This window comes from Delphinapterus leucas, chromosome 5 (genome assembly GCF_059928025.1).
Source record: "Delphinapterus leucas isolate spDelLeu-1000000601 "Yukka" chromosome 5, BTC_Dleu_Yukka2, whole genome shotgun sequence".
Taxonomy (NCBI): domain Eukaryota; kingdom Metazoa; phylum Chordata; class Mammalia; order Artiodactyla; family Monodontidae; genus Delphinapterus; species Delphinapterus leucas.
This window is the reverse complement of record NC_143133.1, coordinates 86,655,593-86,677,205: the sequence shown is the minus strand read 5'-3', so window position 1 is coordinate 86,677,205 and position 21,613 is coordinate 86,655,593. Positions and strand designations below refer to the sequence as shown.

At 39.2% G+C, this 21,613-nt stretch overlaps 1 protein-coding gene across 6 annotated transcripts in view; it reads right to left on the bottom strand.

Annotated features, from left to right (window-relative positions):
- DCK (deoxycytidine kinase) overlaps positions 1-21,613 on the bottom strand; it is a 118,218-nt gene that overhangs the window by 94,867 nt on the left and 1,738 nt on the right. For 4 of the 6 annotated variants that reach the window (XR_016393318.1, XR_016393319.1, XM_089912025.1 and 1 more), the window contains 4 exons: positions 17,762-19,627; positions 13,091-13,206; positions 3,215-3,408; positions 2,068-2,215 (listed from right to left, as the gene is read on the bottom strand). Coding sequence is in view for 4 of the 6 variants with exons in the window: in XM_089912025.1 (XP_089768151.1) it covers positions 2,068-2,215; positions 3,215-3,408; positions 13,091-13,206; positions 17,762-18,206 (903 nt within the window). In the remaining 2 variants the exon portion in view is untranslated. Of the gene's footprint in view, positions 1-2,067; positions 2,216-3,214; positions 3,409-6,177; positions 12,975-13,090; positions 13,207-17,761; positions 19,628-21,613 lie in introns of those variants that run through there. The other 2 variants (XM_022599563.3, XM_089912027.1) reach the window with 2 other exon arrangements.

The following is a 21,613-nucleotide window of genomic DNA, read 5'->3' as shown; positions in this document are numbered from 1 at the left end:
TGAAGAACCTAGGGGCAAGAGGGGAATAAAGACCCAGACCTACTAGAAAATTGACTTGAGGACACGGGCAGGGGGAAGAGTAAGCTGGGACAAAGTGTGAGAGTGGTAGTATATATATGGACATATAAACACTACCAAATGTAAAATAGATAGCTAGTGGGAAGCAGTCGCATAGCACAGGGAGATCAGCTCGGTGCTTTGTGACCAGCTAGAAGGGTGGGATAGGGAGGGTGGGAGGGAGGGAGATGCAAGAGGGAAGAGATATGGGGACATAGGTATATGTATAACTGATTCACTTTGTTATAAATCAGAAACTAACACACCGTTGTAAAGCAATTATACTCCAATAAAAATGTAAAAAAAAAAAAAGAGTAAACAAAAAAAAAAAAAAAGAAGAGCCAGGCAATACAGGATCCACAAGAGATAAGTGAATAGGTGTCTCAAGAGGATAAGAATAAAAAATCCAAAAACAGCAAATTTGAAACAGAATGGCAGAACAACCAGCCCAGGTTGGAGCATGGAGCTTTGAGGTTTTGAGTCATTCCAGGAGATTTGAGGCAGTAGGTTATGTAGTATAAGGAGCTGGAGCTGATCTTCCTGAAGAAAACAAAGAGTCTTGAGAGGTTGTGCCTTCATTAAAAGAGAGCTAGTAAAATTCCATCCACAAGCCCGAGTGAGAGAGAGGGAGTCTGAAAACATTTCAAGACAATGACTTGAAAATAAATAATTCACCAGTGAGAACCTGAAATCACAGGCCTCAGACACATGTAGCATTGGGGTGCTAATTCACACAACTGACACTGCATGTGAATCTTCAAGATGAGGAATTACTATCAAACTGTTCCATACCCTTGAGGCTCTTATCTCTAAAGACCATGGGAAAAATAGAAATGAGTTAAAATGGGATAGACTGTAACAAAGAGTGGTAACCAGAATAGAATGTTTTTTGTTTTTGTTTTTTTAATAAATTTGTTTAAAAATATTTTAAAAATAAAATAAAGTTTTGTGTTAGACTTTAACATATTGACTATGAATGTTTCTAGCAGAATGAAATTATTAGTATTCTTCATGTTTTCTTCTATATTTGTATTTACTATTTTCATAATTAAAAACAAAAATTCTTTTCAAAAATAAAAGTGAATTTCAAAATTATTATTGTTAAATTCTGGCTTACTTGACATTAGAAGAGGAAAATAATCATCCCTTGGAATCAGAAACCTAGTTTCTTTGAAAATTCAGCTTCAATAGCAATACGGTATTCTTTCAGGCTAGAAGTCATGGCATTTACATTCACCAGAGCCTACTTTGTGACTTAGGGAAGAAACAGGAATAAAAAACAGAGAAAAATGGGGATGCAAGCACCAAAACCAGAAATTCCTTAACAAATGTAAGTTCTTATTTAGGTTACTTTTATGAAAGGCATCTATCTACTTGGTCTTCCTGGATTCATAACATAATTTCATATGTAAACAAGAATAGCTATTTACAACCTATGACAAAAGGCACATTTTCAAGTAAGCTTCCTTAACTGAAAACGGCAAGGGTCCTCTAAGGCTCTTCTCAACTACAGCTGCTACTGCCCACCCATTCCAAGCCACAAACAACCATAAAGGATTTCTTGAAATGGACCTCCACCAACTTGGCCAGTCCTTCAGCAAGCATTTACTGATCTCCCACTATGTACCCAGGCCCTATTCTAGGCACTGGAAATTCAACAGTAATTAAAATACCCAAACTTCCACCTCATGAAGCCTACATTCTAGGGGTTGCTTTAGAAAGTTTCTTAATGCAGCTGTGATAGATGACAGACCCTGAGAAAGTCAGGAAGAAATAATGAAGAACAGAACTGAGGAAGAACAGAGAAGGGGCCTAAAAGAGCAACTTCCAAATGTGGGCTTACAGTTTGCTTAGAAAAAAAGAATGTTTCTATCTACACAGTTATGAGTTTCTAATTTGGAGGTGGGGAGTGGAGTTAAACTAAATCGCCTTCATTGCATACCACTGAAAGGATTTCTAAATATTATTCTGAAATGTCAACAGACAAAACAAATTTTTATTGTTTCTCACCTCTGGAGTGGCTCGAAGATAAATGATTCCATCCAGTTCAAGGCTTTGGCCAAACTGGTTATTCATCCAGTCATGCCAGTCTTGATAAATGGTCCACTCTGTTTCATTCATGCAGTCAGATTCATACAAATTAGATGCAAAAATATACCTGAAAGAGAGCCTATATCAACACATAAATTCTTTCCAAAAAACACAAAGAAAAAACGGATCTACTAAATGGACATGAAACATTCTCCTAAACCCATGGATAATGCCTTGGTTAGCAGAAAAAAACAACAGAAGAAAACAACACATTATCTCCAACTACAGAAAATATGTACTTGGCCAGTGGTTCCCAAAAATGTGGTGTGAGAACCCCTGGTGGTCCCCAAGACCCTTCTAGGGGTTCTGTGAGAGACCAGATTACTTTATATACTGTACTTCAACCAAAAGCTTACAACTGCTTAAAAGCAGAAGCACAAATGAGAATACAGCTGACTTCTATTAAGTCAGACACTGAAGAGATCTGCAAAGTTTCAAACAATGCTACTCTTCTCCCTAATTTTTTGTTGTGAAAGATATAATTTTCACATCTTTCTTATGTTTATATGTAATGGATTTATTATTACTAACTTCAAATAAGTTAATAAATCTTTTTTATATTTCTCAACCTTAATATCTAATAACATAAATATCAATAAGACACGAAGCTCTTTGGGCTCCTTAATAATTATTAAGAATGTAAGGGGTCCTAAAGTTTGAGAACCTCAGATCTAACTCCAGTAAAACAATCCTTACATAATAAGCAGGGTAATTCTAAGCCTCCCTTAGAGATATATGATCTCCTAGCTCCAGGTGCAAGTCTAGAATACAGATCCAGATTTAACCAGAGCAGATAAGAATTTTAAGAGGGTTGGAAGAAAAAAAACTTCTCTGCAAATTTGAATGAGATGAGATGGCCACTATACCAGTTTCTATGGCAGCTAGCAATTATGCTAGAACTTCCCTAATGGCATTAGTACCAAACTGCTGAAGGTATTAAATGTCATTTTCCATCTCAAATCTCTAACTCAGCCTCTCTTATTACTTTGATTCCCAGGAAACAGGAAAAAAAAGTCCACTTCTAAGCCAAGATTCCAAACTGACAAGTACAGTCATTTATATATACCTGTCACTGTACACAGATCGTTCAAAAAATAATACAGGTTTCTCTGCATCTTTGAGCTTGCCATTGAGAGCAGCAAGCTGAGCTCGTATTCGACTGAGGCAGGCATATGACTGGAAGGTGAAAGACCACCGTTCAGGTTTCTCATACATCATCTGAAGAACATTCCCACCACTTTTCTGAGACGTTGTCAGTTCCTATTTTGAATTTGAAAAAGGAAACAAAAAGCAATGATCAATAGGGCTATTTTAATGTTTATTAAGTTAAAAAAATTGGATAAATAAAAAAACCAAACAACCCAATTTAAAAAATGGGTAGAAGACCTTTATATACATTTTTCCAAAGATATACAGATGGCTAATAGGCATATGAAAATATGCTCAACATTGCTAATTTAAAGAAACACAAATCAAGACAATGAGATATTCACACCTGCCTCTGAACACAGTGAAATTACTTACTGCTGTTACAAAATATCACAAAAGTTTACTAGTAACACTGCTTTGTTCAGATTTCTAGCCTAGCACCTTCCCTGGACAGAGTACAATGTGTTTAAGTAATTAAACAGGCAAAGCCATCTTAGGTCCCTTCCAGTATTCCTATCACACTGAAAAACTCCTGAGATACCTTGGTGGTATCTACTTGCTATTCTCTCTCCAACCACAGCATCCACTTTTCTTTACTCTGTAGAGCCAATTTCCTGTTATTAGATTTTTATATAATCTGATTAAAGTCGTTTATGTTAGGGAATATCTGATTTAAACCATGAATTTTTTTTAAAGAGGCTTGGTATCCTCAATGAATCACTTGCAAAAAATATAGAAAATAATTGTGAGCATCTATCCATTGCCACTTCACTACTACAGGCCAAAGTCAGCAAATTCTAACATTCGAAGCTTCCCAATCAAAAAAAAAAGGGGGAGGGTGGGGGTAAAGAGAAAGAAGCCACTGAAATTTCTTCCTTTTTTTATTTTATAAATTTATTTATTTATTTTTGGCTTCACTGGGTCTTCGTTGCTGAGTGCAGGCTTTCTCTAGTTGTGGTGAGCGGGGTTTACTCTTCATTGCGGTGCATGGGCTTCTCGTTGCAGTGGCTTCTCTTGCTGTGGAGCACAGGCTCTAGGCGCACGGGCTTCAGTAGTTGCAGCACGCAGGCTCAGGAGTTGTGGCTCGTGGGCTCTAGAGCACAGGCTCAGCAGTTGTGGCGCACGGGCTTAGTCGCTCCACAGCACGTGGGATCTTCCCGGACCAGGGGTCGAACCCGTGTCTCCTGCATTGGCAGGCGGATTCTTAACCACTGCGCCACCAGGGAAGTCCCTGAAATTTCTTCCTTTGAGTGACAGTATTTTCTTTCTTTTTAAATTAAAATTGATTGCACAGTAATAGAATACATTAGAATACTTTTGATATTAGAGTTGTCAGATTAAGAAAGAAAAAACAAGGGACTTCCCTGACGATCCAGTGGTTAAGACTCCACACTCCCAATGCAGGGGACATGGGTTCGATCCCTGGTCAGAGAACTAAGATCCATCCCATGTGCTGCGTGGCCAAATAAAATAAAAATTTAAAAAAAGAAAGAAAGAAAAAACAAAACCCAGGACCCAGGGATGCTTCATCATCTTTTCTATGTCAAGCTATATAAAGAGTCCCCCAACAGTTATACAGTCTTTAATCTTGTTTTCTAACTTTCAAGGAATAAAATATGACTGCCTAATTCCTATTCTCAATCCTAGTTCAAATACCCCTGAACACTTCCTGAAAGTTCATGCTCAAGGTAGGTGGTTTTCCTCTGAGGAAAAAAAAAAAAAATCCAGAAGTGTAAACATTACAACGGACCTCAGTTTCAGTTAAGAACTAAAAACCACACAAACACATGGCACTTTGAGGCAGAATTTAAATTTCATACCACAAACCACATAATTAAGTGAAACTTCTTCTCAAAACTGGAAGAAAAAAAAGCATAAAATGGCAAGGGGCTAACAGTCAACAATAGGGCTGTTTAGAAATACTGAGCAGATGATGAACTGAAATAAGGGTAAAGTAACTGCCTTCCCAAACTGCTTAAAGAATAAATTTAATTTTAGTAGTTTCAAGGGCCTTTGTTAATTTAATTATAAACTGACTTTCCACTTATTCATCATCATCCAGGGAGAAAATATTTCATACAAGTGAATTTTTCCAGCTAAATGAAGTATATCAACTCAACCAAAACTTTCGTGTAGTTATTTTTATAAAGAGGACAGTAGTGTCTATTTTATTTTCCTACCCTAGTAAGCATAGCATTTTGGAAATTACTCTTAGTAACAGAGACAACTTTATGAACACTGACTGCTGGATTTATAAGAGAACTTAGCTAAAGAGCACAAGCTGCTATTCCACATATTAAAAAAAATTAATTAATTTTTAAAAATTTAAGAAAATATATCAGGCACAGAAACACTAGTATGAAAAGATATATGTACCCTTAGGTTCATTGCAGCATTATTTACAATAGCCAAAATATGGAAACAACCTAAGTGTCTGTAGACAGATGAATGGATAAAGATGTGGTGTATGTATACAATAGAATACTACTTGGCCATAAAAGAGAACAAAATCTTGCCATTTGAAACAACATTAATGGAACTTAAGGGTATTATGCTAAGTGAAACAGGTCAGACAGAGAAAGACAAATACCACATGATATCATTTACATGTGGAATCAAACAAACGAAACCAAACCCCCAGCCTCACAGGTCTAGATGGGGGGTTGCCAGAGTGGAGGGAGGTAGGGGATGTGGGGTGAAATGGGTAAAGGGGATCAAGAAGTACAAATTTCCAGTTATAAAATAAATAAGCACAGCATGTGGGATAGAGTCAATGATATTGTATCAACTTAGTATGGTGACAGACAGTACCTAGACTTCCTGTGGTGATCATTTTTACAATGTACACAAATGTTGAATCACTATATTGGACACCTGAAACCAATACAATATTATATGTCAATTATAGCTCAATAAAATATATTTAAATATTAAATACATAATATTAAATTATTAATTATCAAATAATCAAAAAATATACATTAAAAAGTTTTTTTACTTGACACTAAAAGGGGGCAGAGGTGTAGTGGTATTTACGTATACATGGAATTCTCTGCAGTATAAATGTTAATTCAAAACACAAAATTTAAGTCTTGGATTAGTCTACTCTATCCCTGGTTGCATTATCTGTAGCTTACTTAGCATATTTTCAAAAAAGAATGTGCTTAGGAATGTGAACACAAAGGCCATATTTAAGTTTTCTTAAAAGTTTATTTTTTATGTCTTAGATTTAGAAAATAAAGAATTTTCGTTGAAGAACTAGTAAGTTCATTACACAAAATATCCCTTCATTAAGAAAATATACTTCAGTTTTAATGATAATTATAATAATATCTACTGTTTATTATTTATTTTATGCCAGGGACTACATGAAAAGTTTTACATACATTATCTCAACCCTATGAAATAGTCATTACTGACACTATTTTATAAATTTTAAAAATGGGGTTCAAAAAGGTTGAATAACTCATTAATATCAATATATCTGGTAAGCAGCAAAACTAGGATTCAAGCCTAAGACTGACAATAAAGCCATATTCTTTCCAAAATGTTGATCTGCTATTAAATACTGAAGTTATATCATATCTATAAAGCAAGTAATACTTAATTTGATTTCTTGAAGGGAGATATTCAGATACTATGTGGATAATTAACTGGTGCTGGTGCTCTGTATTTTAATAATTTTATCTTAGACATGGATAACTTTACATAATTATACAATGGAGAATTCACTAATGACATAAATACAAATTCACTAGTGAAAATACATCTGAGTTATTTTTATAAATAAAACTAACCGTGAAAAACAATTTTTTGTCTTTATCATTATCTGGGCTTACTATTTCAGGTTGTCTTTGGTGCACAAATACCTATTACCAAAATAACCATCAACTTTATTTTGTTTTGTTTTGTTTCTGGCTGCGCCCCAAGGCTTGTGGGATGTTAGCTCCCTGACTAGGGATCGAACCCGTGCCCCCTGCAATGGAAGAGCGGAGTCCTAACCACTTGGACCACCAGAGAATCCCCTAAAATAACCCATTAACTTTAAAATAAACTTCAACAACTTCTACATTGATTAATTAAACATGGCACTTTTGAGTTTAAGTTACATTAACAAATATATTTAAAGTACTTCTATTTAGAAATTGCGTGTGATAGATACTACTATGTGTTCCCTAAAACCAGGTTGTTTTTCTTCCTGGACACACAGCTAGGCTTTATTTCCCAGTCTCCCTTGTAATTAACTACAGCCAGAAGACTCAGTTCTAGCCAGTGGAAGTAGGGCAGAAGCAATGTTTATCATGTCCAGGCTGGACCCATAAAAACCTCTCAAAAGCGATGATTCTTTCTTTATTCATCAACTGGAAGCAAAAGACACCAAGGCCCTAGAGCAGCGGTTTTCAACTTCAACTCCAGGGCAGGGGTACCAAAGTATGATCCCCATAACAGCAGCATCAACCTCACTTGGGAACTTGAGAGAAATGCACATTTTCAACACCCCACTGCCAGACCTATTAAATCAGAAACTGGGGTTGAGGGCCAAGTCTTTGTTTTAACAAGTCCTCCAGGTGACTCTGCTGAACACTAAAGTTTGAAGCACTGTCCTAGAGGTTAGATGAGCCACACATTAGAAGGGGTCTGGGTCTCTGAGTGACAGCATGGTATGCCATCCACTCAATACCATATTGTACTGTACACTGCCTGAGAAATGAAATTTGATCATCTTAAACCACAGAGACTTTACTATAGCAGCAAGTATTACCTTAAATTTACCTGATACGGACTTCCTTGGTGGCGCAGTGGTTAAGAATGCACCACAACTACTGAGCCTACGCTCTAGAGCCCGCGAGCCACAGCTACTGAAGCCTGTGCTCCCACAACAAGAGAAGCCACCACAATGAGAAGCCCACGCACCATAATGAAGAGGAGCCCCTGCTCACCATAACTAGAGAAAGTCCGCAAGCAGCAACGAAGACCCAATGCAGCCAAAAATAAATATTAAATTAAAAAAAAGAATGACTTATCAAAAAATATGCTGTTGTTTCACAGATAAGTATATTTTATCCCTTCTTTCACAGAGTTACTAATTTTTCAGTGACTTCTTAGTGGTAAGAAGTGTTAGATAAAAGTAAAATAGCATTTCACAGTAAATAACAAAGATCTCCCAAAAGAATTCAGCTCACTGAAACAGACTAAAAATATCTTCCTGACAGTCTGTAGACCTCAAAAAATAGGCTAAAAGAAAGCAATTAAATCAAAGCTTTGGGCTTAAATAATAACATAAATCACCAAATAAAGCACATTGTTATTTGAAATAAATCTTTAATACAAAGACTGATAATCATCTGGGTCATATGATTTAAAGATACTCTTTCCATGGGAGGAGAAGGGAAGGGAGACTACATAATCTTTCTAGGTACTTTCTCCCTCTTTATTTTGCTATAATTGGTGGGAGCTCATCGATAGTATAGCAACATTTCAGCCACTAGGTGGCAGGTAAAAAACAAAACCAGCTAAACATGCAGGTGCAAATTAAATTACTGACTAGGGGAAGAGATCAAAGGTACCAGCAGCCCAACTCTTCCCATCCCAGTGTTACTGCCAAGAAGTGTGATTAAATGGAGAACATTCGAAGTAGGACTGGCCTTACCAGAGTTGGGTCTGAAGACAGTCTACTTCTCACTATTGACAGCACGCTAAGAAAGCTTAGATTTGGATAGTGGTTCACACTATAATCCCAAGGAATAGGTCAGGGATGGGTCTGGGGAAGAAGGGCCCCAGGATGAGGGAAGAAATTCCATTTCTTGAGGTCCAGGAAAAAAGAAAATATCCAAAGATACTGAGAACCCACCCACTCATTACTACCCTCACACTCCGCTACCTTATCCCCAAAATACTATCCCCACAATCTGAAACTCCACCTAAGTAGAGAGGATTAACAACATAGTAGCCTTTAATACACACACAAAATTAAAACTATCCTCCAAGAATGTACACAAATATACAAAATCCAATGAAGGTTACCAAATTGTAACATGGTGGAGACATGACTGGATTACAGGAAACTGATGAAAGTATATGTTAATGAAAGTATATGTTAACAATAATAGTAGGTTCACTTGCATGGTAGTTATAAAGAAAGTTTGGAATTTTGACTCTAGTACACAGGAAGAAAATGCTCCAGCCCATAAACATGAATATCAGATCCATGAAGCCAATTCTTAAAATGGAGACAGATGCATCAATGCATCTTAGTCTGATGACATCAGTCATTAAGATAATATAACTAATTCCCCTGAGCTCTGATTCTAAGCTTAATAGACAACCTTCTTACTATAAATTGGCTTCCCATGTATATTAATGCAATGTTTTCAACCTCTCCTCTCCAACACAACTAAAGGGTTCAATACACTCCTAACACTAACAGTGATTCACTAGGGCAGTCATTTTTAACCAGGAGGCATCCCACATATTTAAATTCCCAAGGGGTTGTTTGTTGTTTGAAAAAGCACCAAATCCTTGAGATCTTATAAGTTCCTTCTACTGGGCCTATATAGAGAATGGGTTGACCTACATCAATGAATCTGATAATTACATTTCTCTCTGCAAATTAAAATTTTTGACATTATAGTTTTTATATATGTTCCTGTGTGCTTGGTTAATATAAGGTACACTGGGAATTCCCTGGCGGTCCAGTGGTTAGGACTCTGCGCTTCCATTGCAGGAGGCACAGGTTCAATCCTTGGTGGTCGGGGAACTAAGCCATGCAGTGCGACAAAAAAAAAAAAAAAAAAAAAAAGTAAGGTACACTGAGAGGCAGAAACATTTAATGTGCCAACAAACCAGTTATACATGTTTAATATGAGTTAGAAGCTATGATATTAAAACTAGAATGGACCTTAAATGAAGGTCACCTAATCCAATCTAGTCTAACATTCCCCCAATGAAAGAGTTCCTTCTGTATTTCTCACATTGGTTTAATTTGGCTACTTTCTACCTAACCCCTGAGAATGACTGCACTGACAGCTGACCCCAGAAATGAGGGGGAGAAAGATTATTTTTAGAACACAGGTCTCTCATTTCTAAATGTAAGCAAACTTGAATAGGGCACTTTGAAAGAGGCCACAAGACATACTTTAAGAGGTAAAAATGCAGGGTGAGGGAAGACAGAAGATCCAAAGGAAAATGGGCAAAAGGACCTGAAAAGGGACTTTACAAAAGAAATCCAAATGGCAAATAAATTAATTAATTAAAGGAGCACCATCTCATTAGCAATCAGGAAAATATAAATTTAAACATAAAAGATATTAAATGTTCAACAGAATGATAAAATTTAGGAAGCTGGACAATACTAAATACTGGCAAAGGGGTGAACCAGTGACAGCTTCAGTACACTGTGGGGAATGTAAACTGGTAAAACCACTTCAGAAAACAGGCATCAAACACATACCCACCACCCAGTAATTTTACTTCTTATTCCAAGAGAAACTCTTGCATGTGTACACCAGGATTCATATTCCTAACAGGGCTGTTTTTACAGCAACTAAAGTAGGAACCGCTCAAAAACTGATCAAAGGTATAGAATGGACAAACAGTGATATATGAACACAATTGAATACCATATGGCAATGAAAATGAACAAGCTATAGCTGCATGCAACAATATAGACAAATTTCACAAACTTATTAAGCAAAATAAGCAAGAGGAAAAGGAATGCAAACAGATGATTTCATTTATACAACATTAAAAAACAGACAAAACATTATGTTTCTTAGAGATATGTTCATGTACATAAAATTCTTTTTAGAAAGAAGAAAAATTATTATCACAAGAATTATTTTATGTGAGTGATTACCCCAGCGGAGTTATTACCCTTGGGAAGGAGATACTGTGACCTGAGAAGAACAAACAGGGAATTCTTGAACGAGAAAGTAATGGTCTATTTCTTGACCTGGGTGATGGTTACAAAGATGATAGCCTTCAAATTGTTCTTTAAACTGTACATAGGTTTATATACTTTTCTATAGTTATATCATATGTCAATAAAAAATGTTGAAAGAAGCAGATAAATGTACCCACTTTAAAACTTTACTTAAGGCTAACTCTGCCCTTCCTCAAAGACCAGACTGAAATATCAATTTCTTAAGAAGATGGAGTCCATATGGGAAGGAAGTCCCTTCAGGGTTTAGTCCTAGATTATTCAAAGGATTGGGGTGTAGTGAGCTGGGTCCCAGACCTAAAGTTAACTATGTTTGGCAAACAGGTATTTGAGAAAATACTTTTGGTTATTAAAAACCAGTGTCCCCAAAGTCTGCAGAGTACCCTGGCTGGTGACTCCTCCTTGTATATATGATTTACATTTTAAATATTCAATTATTATTCCTAGATTCCCTAGACCAACAGCTAAACTTTTAAAATGAGACTTTTTCAAAACCTCTCTGTCCTCCTCAGACCTAACAAAGTAAGTTTCTAGCACACATTTCCATTTTTCCATTTCTGCTATGCTGCTTTCAATTTCAATTCTCATTTCTCCAGAAATAAAAATCTTAGCAATCAGATCTCTCTTCATACACCTACAATAAAGTTTGCTGTAAAGAATGGAATTTAACGATTATGCCGTCTTTCTCATTTGTAGTGTAGGATGGAAAGTTCTGGGAAATTGAAACTTGTGTCCAGGGTGAAAGTCCAACACGAACGAAAGTACAAAAATAATGGCTGTCTCTAAGACAGAAGTCCTGAAAAATAAACTAGTAAAATTCAGCTATTGGGTAGCTGTTTTTGCTTTTCTTATTTACCTATTTTTAAACAAAATGTAAAAAGCCACGCAAGAAATTTAACTTAAAATTAGATTTTTTTCAAAACGTTTTAATTGGGCTTCCCTGGAGGCACAGTGGTTGAGAATCTGCCCTCTAATGCAGGGGATACGGGTTCGACCCCTGGTCTGGGAGGATCCCACATGCCCTAGAGCAACTAGGCCCGTGAGCCACAACTACTGAGCTTGCGCGTCTGGAGCCTATGCTCCGCAACAAGAGAGGCCGTGATAGTGAGAGGCCCGCGCACCGCGATGAAGAGTGCCCCCTGCTTGCCACAACTAGAGAAAGCCCTCGCACAGAAACGAAGACCCAACACAGCAAAAATTAATTAATTAATTAATAAACTCCTACCCCCAACATCTTCTTTAAAAAAAAAGTTTTAATTAATTTTTAAAAACTTTTAAAATTCTACTTAGATGCAATGGAGTGCATAATCTTAAGTGCATAGTTCAATGCATGTTATACATATATATATACTTCCACATAACTACTGCCCAAATAAAGATACAGACTTAGAGCTATATTTGAAAGTTTGTTTGCTTGCTTTTTTTTAATTTATTTATTTTTGGCTGCATGGGGTCTTTGTTGCTGCGTGCGGGCTTTCTCTAGTTGTGGCGAGCGGGGGCTGCTCTTCATTGCAGTGTGCGGGCTTCTCACTCCAGTGGTTTCTCTTGCTGTGGAGCGCAGGCTCTAGGCACACGGGCTCAGTAGTTGTGGCTTGCAGGCTCCAGAGTGCAGGCTCAGTAGTTGTGGTGCACAGGTTTCGTTGCTCCGTGGCATGTGGAATCGTCCAGGACCAGGGCTTGAACCCGTGTTCCCTGCACCGGCAGGAGGATTCTTAACCACTGTGCCACCAGGGAAGTCCTATATTTGAAAGTTTTATTGCAAAAGGAAAAAAAACAAAACAAAAAAAATCCAAGAATACAACTGTTCTCTAAATCAAAAATTTTTATTTTATTAAATAAAGTTTATTTTCATACCTCAAATTCATCCTGAGTACTCTGAACATTGCACCACCTGGCAACAGGTTCAGGAACCACTTCCCAATCCTCACAGACTTGTTTAAGGATATTCACAAATGTTGACTTCCCGGCAGCTGTTGTAAGAGGAAAAGTGAAACTGAGGAAGGAAATTTATCAGGAAAAAAATGCCAAGACAGCCATCAGCTTTTACAAAATTTATAATAGCAAACAATACAAAAAAGAAAAGCATTCGATTTTCTAAACTTTCTCTTTTAGACTTTATTTAAATGAAAAGTAAAAGGATCCCTGCCCACCTGTATTAAGCTCATTTGTTTGTTACTGTTTTTAGTTTACCAAAGCCATGGAACAGAATTTTAAACATTCTAGGGAATTCCCTGGAGGTCCAGTGATTAGAACTCTGCACTTCCAATTCAGGGGGGATGGGTCCCATCCCTGGTCTGGTCCAGGAACTAAGATCCCGCAAGCCGCTCAGCGCGGCCAAAAAAAAAAAAAAAGAAAAGTAAAAATTCTAGTCCTAGACTTACTTTCCTTAACAAAACAGAGATAACTGTGGAAAGTGGTTAAGGCTATTATCCCACTTAATTAGGTATGTAATTTTGGGCAAGTCACTGAACCTCTCAGAACCTGTTTCCTCATAATACAGTGGAGACTGTAATAATAATACCCTCCTCATGGAAACTGTTGTGATAAATAAGTAAACTATCACAACAGTGACAGTCATTCCAGGCTCTTGCATTTTCAAAATTTTCCTCTCTACTGGTTCTATTTGTTCAGTTTACAAACAAACTCAGGTTTTTCCTATCTAAAACCAATCTAGAAACAACCAAATAAACCACAAAATTACTATAAAGATGCATCCAGGGAATTCCCTGGTGGTCCAGTAGTTAGGACTCTGAGCTCTCACTGCCGAGCGCCAGGGTTCAATCCCTGGTCGGGGAACTAAGATTCAACAAGCCAAGCAGTATGGCCAGAAAAAAAAAAACAAAAAAAGCATCCAATTCCCAGAGTTTTAGGATGGGAAATAATATGATTATTATTATATGACACTAATTATCATATGACACTATGGCTAACAGAAATTATAAAAATATTTTTGCAAAACACTTCCTACAAGCAATAGCCATGTTTTTTCTGCTTCACTTTTATGGTTCTGTGCACTCTATCAAACTCCTTAAAAAAAAAATAAAGTTGTACAGACTTTACTTCTCCCTGATCATTCACTAGTTTCTGAGATATCTAGAAGGAAAAAAAGAAAACAGTTTGGGTGTAACCAAGACATTATATTCACTATTTTAAAATTATCTGGGAGGGCTTTCCTGGTGGCGCAGTGGTTGAGAGTCCGCCTGCCGATGCAGGGGACACGGGTTTGTGCCCCGGTCCGGGAAGATCCCACATGACGCGGAGCAGCTAGGCCCGTGGGCCATGGCCGCTGAGCCTGCGCGTCCAGAGCCTGTGCTCCGTGGGAGAGGCCACAACAGTAAGAGGCCCGTGTACCGAGGAAAAAAAAAAATCTGGGAATTCATTCAATTTAATAGTAGGGAAAGTCTTGACCTAGAATTTGACAGGGTTTAACAATACTCTTAATGACCACCACACCCTTCCTATCTGAAGTCACCAAATGTGATTATATTAGTCATCTCTGGTCAGCATGATGTTTTCTCTCTCTCTCCATATATATGAATACAAATGCACACGCACATAGATAAACATATAAAAAACAGCAACTGAAGCAAAGCCTCCTCTTCCTTATAAACTGGATCCAAAGAGGGCAAAAAGAACTTACCTTTGACTTGAAGAACTATAATCAAACCTAAAACATTACATAGGTCGATAGAAAAGAAAAAAAAAAAAAAAGAGGGAGGGTCAATCAGAAGGTAACACAGAGAGAAGAGTTAAGAAGCAAAACACAAAAGTCATATTACCACCAGAGGACAGGCAAAAAACTTTTAAGGATAAACTAGATGACCATGAGGTTTAATCATAGGAAAAACACTGGTGGACCACAAATTTCATGTGAAGAGGGTAAGCACAGAAACTGTAAGGCATTAAGAAGTGAATGGAAGCATATAAAACGTTCACCAGACATTAACTGAGCTAGATGGAGGAAGGAAGGAAAACATGATGTTCAGAAAGAGCATCCAAGGAACACATTAAAACACCAGCCATCAGCTAGAGTCTGAAAGCACTTAAGGCTAGAGCATTCAGCTTTCTTCTGATACTGCTTACAAACAGAAAAAGTTCATGTGGTCATACTCTGAAATTTTAAGAGTAATAACAGTTACTCTCTAAAATTACTCTTTTTTTCAAGCAGTATAAAAATAGTTACCTGCAGTTCCCAATCAGACTAATATCCAGTTCCTTAACTTATGAGGAGGAAATGGGGGGCTTGAAAATAAGCTAATTAATAAATTAAAATTCTAGGAAGGCAAAGGAGAACAAGAACCAAGGACACTGATGTTAATACTTTAAAAAGTCATGGGACCTAACAAAATTATTAATGCCAAGTAGGCATAATGATGCCAAAAATCATTCTATACAGACCATTAAGATGAGAAGTAGGTAAGGACTCCAAAATCTAACGTAAGAGAGTAATTTAGTTAGAGAACATGAGAAAACAAGTTACATGAGTATGAAATGAAAATGACCAGTTAAAGTTCAAATTCTAGAAAAAAGACGAATCATGAAATAGTCTTCTATAAACAGATTAGCAATTTGTACACATATGGCTTATTTGGGTCTGGCAAATAAGGCGGAGGGCACATGAACAACAGTATAAGAGCATTAATAAACAGCAAATGACAAAGCTGCAGTGTCAGGGAAAACAGTTAAGTGGTAAGTGACATATCCCATCTAAAGAGCAAATGGTTCTCTTACAGAAACACAGTGCTACCAGATCTTCAGATTTTTCAAGAGAAGCCAAGAACCTAGATGTTTATGGGAAATCTCAACATTTGTAAATGCTAGCAACTAATTAAAAATGTTTTTTTCAAAGTTGGGCATGCCAATATTGTGTAACTGCAGGCCATCAGTTTGTAGCTCCTTCCAGTGTAGGTAATGGGGAGGTCAGAGAATTTTAAGCAAGGGATAACACAATCACATTTGTATACACAAAGACTGCTCTGGGAGAATTTTGAGAAATTGGAGAGGGGGTGATATATTAGAAAATTATTTTAGGTGCTGAGAAGATTAAAGATGCTTGGAAGGAAGTAAATTTCCAGATATGATACATTGCTTCAGTGGATTTAGGAAAGGGAAGGGATTGTGGTATAAATCTGAGAGGTTGTTCATTCAAATTTACTTTTGAAAAGGTTTTGTTCATCTACTTTCTCCTGTCTTTATACATGGTCTTCTATATCCAATAAGTAGCTGTGAGGAATCATACTAGTAAACATTCACCTTCAAAGAACTTATCCAGCTAAGAAGAAATGAGAGTCTATTACATTGATCTTTCCCACTGGTGCCTTAATATTGGAGCAATGAAACAAGATGTCCTCTTTGAGGGTGTGTCCAGCTTTTTCTATTCCTTGGAATGCTGCTAGAGCACCTGTTTGCCTTGCCTTTTAAAAGAAGTACAAGTGCTTTCAACACAGTAAGAATTAAAATTTGCTGTATGCATGAATGGCCAGTACCTAACTTGGAACCAAAAAAACCAAAATCCTATCAAAACAGGAAGTACCAGGCATAGGTTTCCTGTGGTAGGAAATAGAGAAGAATCAGAAGTTCTCATGTATCTTGCAAAATGACATCTGGGTTAAGAACAGAAACAGCAGTGGTCTTTGAATCATAACACAATGTTTACTTGGATGTTGGGTAGGGAGTGAGGAACTCCTTCTGCTAAGATCATTTAAAAATTCTTTCCTTGTACTTGAATGTTTACAGCAGTTTTATTCATAATCTAAATACTGCAAACAATCCAAATGTCCACAATTGGGAGAGAGAAACTGTGGTATATCCGTGCAGTGGAATACTACTCAGAAACAAAAAAGAACAAACCACAGATACAAGCAACATGAATAAATGTAAAAGCATTATGCTAAACTAGAGAAGACACAAAAGGCTACATACTCTATGAATCCATTTATATGACATTCTGAAAAAGGCAAAACTTACAGGATTAGAAATCAGATTACCGCTTGCCAGGGGATAGGAATGAAGAGGAGACTGACTACAAAGAAGCAAGAGGGAACTTTCTGCAGGGATGGAAATGTTCTGAATCTTGATCATGGTGGTAGTAAAACATTGTATGTTTGTCAAACCTCATAGAGGGATATACCTAAAAAGGGATCCTTTAACTTATGTATATTGCACCTCAAGAACTGACATACAGACACATCCAAAAAAAAACACCACACACCGCAAAAACAAAACCCTTCCCAAACAAAGAGGATGAAAGGGACCCCAAGCGCGCCTCACAAGGCCCGCAGGCCTAGGCCGGCCGCCTGACGCCCAGGGGTCACGAACACCCTCGTGGCACGGGAGGGAAGCTGGAGAGGCAAGAGAAGGGTGCTTTCGGCGGCTGGGGAATTTGAGGGCGCGTCTGCAAGCACAGGAGCAGGCTGGGAGGAAAGCCCTCAATGAGGAGGAGCAGGGATGAAGCGAAGGGGCGCTTCAGCCGCCGCTGCCGCGACTACCCCTGCTTTGGGACCAACACTTCCCGAGGCTCCTTACCGATGTTCCCTTCGATGGAAATTTTCTTGATGCGGGTCCCCTCAGAGCTGGCTGCGGGAGATGGGCAGCTCCTCTTGGGTGGGGTGGCCATGCCTCGTCTTGTGGCGGCCCCGAGCGCGTCGGGCAGGGAGCGCTGGGAGGTGGTCAAAGGTGTGCGCGACTGGGCCGCCGCCGCCGCCGCCGCGGAGCTCGCCTTGAACGGCAGACTCTCTGGCCAGCGGGTACCCGGGTTTGATTTTGGCGCGCGGCTGCAGCTGCCGAATGAGGCGGGACTGTGAAGTGGCCGCCCGCCCAGCGGGGAAGCCACGCCCCCGCCTTCCCCTAAACCTGAGTTGCCTCCTGGGCCCCTCCGCCGGAGCCCGCCTCGCGCGGGGCCCCTGCGTGCGCGCCCAGCACAAAGGGTCACGGGGAGCGGGGGGGCGGGGCCGCGCGCGCGCAGGCGCATCTCTGCCCAGAAGGCGGTGGCAGGGAGGGTTCCCTGAATCTTGTGGGAATCCGGGCGGGTGCCCAAGGTCGAAAAGCGCTCGAGGGTAGAGGTCGCGCCACCTGCCCTCGTCACCAGGAGTGGGCCGGGCTTTGGGGAACTCGTTTGGCCCGTGGGGTTTGTGGGTTCTGAGCGTCTGGACCGAATTGGTTGGACTTGAAACTTTGAACTTGTCAGGGGTGACGCAGTGAGTAGTAGAAAAACCAAACGAATTACCCTGTGTTCTCAGCCTGGAGGCTATCATCAGGCCAGGTGGCGCTGGGAATGTATTGCAGTCTTACTGTGTGCCAGACATTATTTTGAACGTTTTTCATTGGTTAACTAGCAATCAAGTGCCAGAGATCCTACCGTTAGCCCCATTTATCAGTGAGGAAACAGGCACTGAGGAGGGATTTTGAAAGTCTCAAAGTCAGTGTGAGTGGAACTGGGATGGGAATTGAAGTATTCAGATGCCACACCACAGGAAGCCTTTTCTGATCTCTCATATCCTGATTTGGATGCCCCATTTATGCTGAAGGAGAGCAGAAGGTGCCACCCCCAAATTTGCCACTTTGGCATATTACTTTGAATTAAATAAGGACACTCTGACCGTCCTTTGTTCCTCCTGAAGGCAGGGGCTAACTCTCCCATATAAAAGTTACCTTCCCTGTACCAGGAGGGTAGAAGGCAACCTATCGCCAGAGACTGGGAATTTAGGGCAGAGAAGACTGGATAAATAAACCTTGTTACTGTTTCAACAATTAACTACACCAGGCCCAAACCCCTTCGTCTTGTCAATTCATCACAAATTTATTGTTTCTTTGTCTAAAGGATATAAAAGCTTCCTGCTTTAGTCATTTCATTGAGTCTTAATTTTTATGGGGCTCCCGTATGTAATTAAATGTTTTTCTCCTGTTAATTTTATGTCAACTTCATTATTAGACCAGCACCTAAAGAGGGAAAATTTCTCTGCCCTACAATGCTGTGAAGAAGTTACCACACTGGGTAGGTTTCTGTTCAGCATGACTATAAGCTTAATTAAATCTGCATACCCTACACCTAGCACATAGTTAACAAATGTATATTGAATTTTTGAATGCCTACTTATGTGCCATGTCCTCTGCTAGATGACTCATCTAGCTGGGGACAAATGCAGTGTAGAAATGCCCAGAGGAATTTGTTTTTAATCACAGTAAAGACCTAGTAAACAGGCCACTCCCCAGTCTAGAAGTTCCCAAGTTCAAATTGTCTACATAAACCATAGGCCCTATTATTCTTTCCTACCTTACAACCAACATCAGACCTGAAATGCATCAAAAGGTGGAGTAAGAAGAAGGCGGTAAATGGTGAATCTGTTCTCAGAAATAGAAGGCAGAAATCAAAATGTGATTCCATGGGGAACTCTAGGATGAAAACAGAAAAAATCATTTTTTGTAAATTCCCTATTTCATTATGGTAGTATTTTATGTATATTACTTTTGTTTATCCCCACAGTAATTAGTAGCAGGATCCTTGAAATGAAAAAGGCCTGAATACTTGTCATGGGGATGGCAAGGAAGCTGGGGAAGCTACTAGGTTTTTGTTTTGTTTTATTATATTTTGGTCCCACTGAGCAGATTGCGGGATCTTAGTTCCCCAACCAGGGATCAAGCCCAGGCCCCCAGCAGTGGAAGCTCGAAGTCCTAACCACTGGACTGCCAGGGAATTCCTGCTACTAGGTATTATATTCCACACCCAAACTTGGGGGAAAAAAAACATGTAATGGTAAGGGTTTTGGCAGCTACTGAGAGAGTAATAAGACAAGGTAAGTCTCTGAGACCTTCAACAGGAGGAAAGTGGAACTCAGTAAGTCCCATGTGGATCTGACAAAGATGTTTGGGGTTGAGGATTAGAAATCTCCAAGTGTGGTTCCCCCTCCACCAAACCAAACCAGACAAAAAACAACTAAACAAAAACAAAAACCACAAAAGAAGTACTTGTATCGTGCAGTGACTGAGAGTTTAAGCACTGGAAAATTAAAGACTGGTTTCAAATCCCAGTTCTGCCAGTGTCTGGCTGTGAGAACTTGAGTTCCTCCAAGCTGAGGAGCGTACCTCAAAAATACAAATGGGGAAACAGGAAACCTAGCTCTTTTGACATCAATTTCAGCATAATTTCCCATTATGGCGCACAACCAGTTGATGACACAAGAAAGAGACTAGAGAAAAGCACTCTCAAAAGTATCTCCCTGATTTTTGTCCACAATCCCTTATCTGAAATTCTTGTAGTCAACTCTGTTTCAGAATTTTTAAAATTTTGGAATTTATGGGACTTCCCTGGTGGCACAGTGGATAAGACTCTGCGCTCCCAATGCAGGGGCCTTGGGTTCAATCCTTGTTCAGGGAACTAGATCCCACATGCATGCCACAACTAAGAGTTCACATGCCACAACTAAGGAGCCCACCTGCCACAACTAGGGAGCCCACCTGCCACAGCTAAGACCCGGCACAACCAAGTAAATAATTTTTTTTTTAATTTTGGAATTTAGAAAAGAAATATAGTTATATACCACATATATTATGTAACCATTCCTCACCCTCCTGCAAAAGTGTTAAGTACACTAACATTTTGCAGTGAAGCATGTTTTCACATTAAGTAGAATAAAGGCTATTAACCTCAGATCAGGTTAAGTTTGCAGTGAATTCAAGAAAATACTTTGTTTTCTGAGTGTTTCAGATTTTGGAATTACAGATAAAAGACAGGGTATTAGAGCAGGGGTCCCCAACCCCCTGTTAGAAACCCGGCTGCAAAGCAGGAGGTGAATGGCAGGTGAGCGAGGGAAGCTTCATCTGCCACTCCCCATCACTCCCCATTGCTCGCATTACCGTCTGGACCCCACCCCCGCTCCCCCCGCCCCCTGTCCGTGGAAAAATTGTCTTCCACAAAACCGGTCCCTGGTGCCAGAAAGGCTGGGGACCTCTGTATTAGAGCACTCAATCAGGTGTGAGCATGCTACCATCTTAACCCTTCCTTGCCAGAAATTTTACTACTCCTTCAATTTAGGAATTCCTTTTCTCCAGCGGGAATGCTGGTATAACTAAAGAATGAGACAGGGTCTCCTAACTGATAACATACAAGTTTATTAAGAAAACTCTAGGGATTTCCCTGGTGGTCCAGTGGCTAAGACTCCGAGCTCCCAATGCAGGGGGCCCGGGTTCGATCTCTGGTCAGGGAACTAGATCCCACACGCCCCAAATAAGAGCCCACATGCGCAACTAAAAAAAAAAAAAAAAATTTCCGCGTGCCGCAACTAAGACCCGGCACAGCCAAATAAATAAATAAATAAAACTCTAAACCAACTGAGAAAATGAGAACAAAGGCTGAAAAAATAAGAGGTCTTGAACATTGAT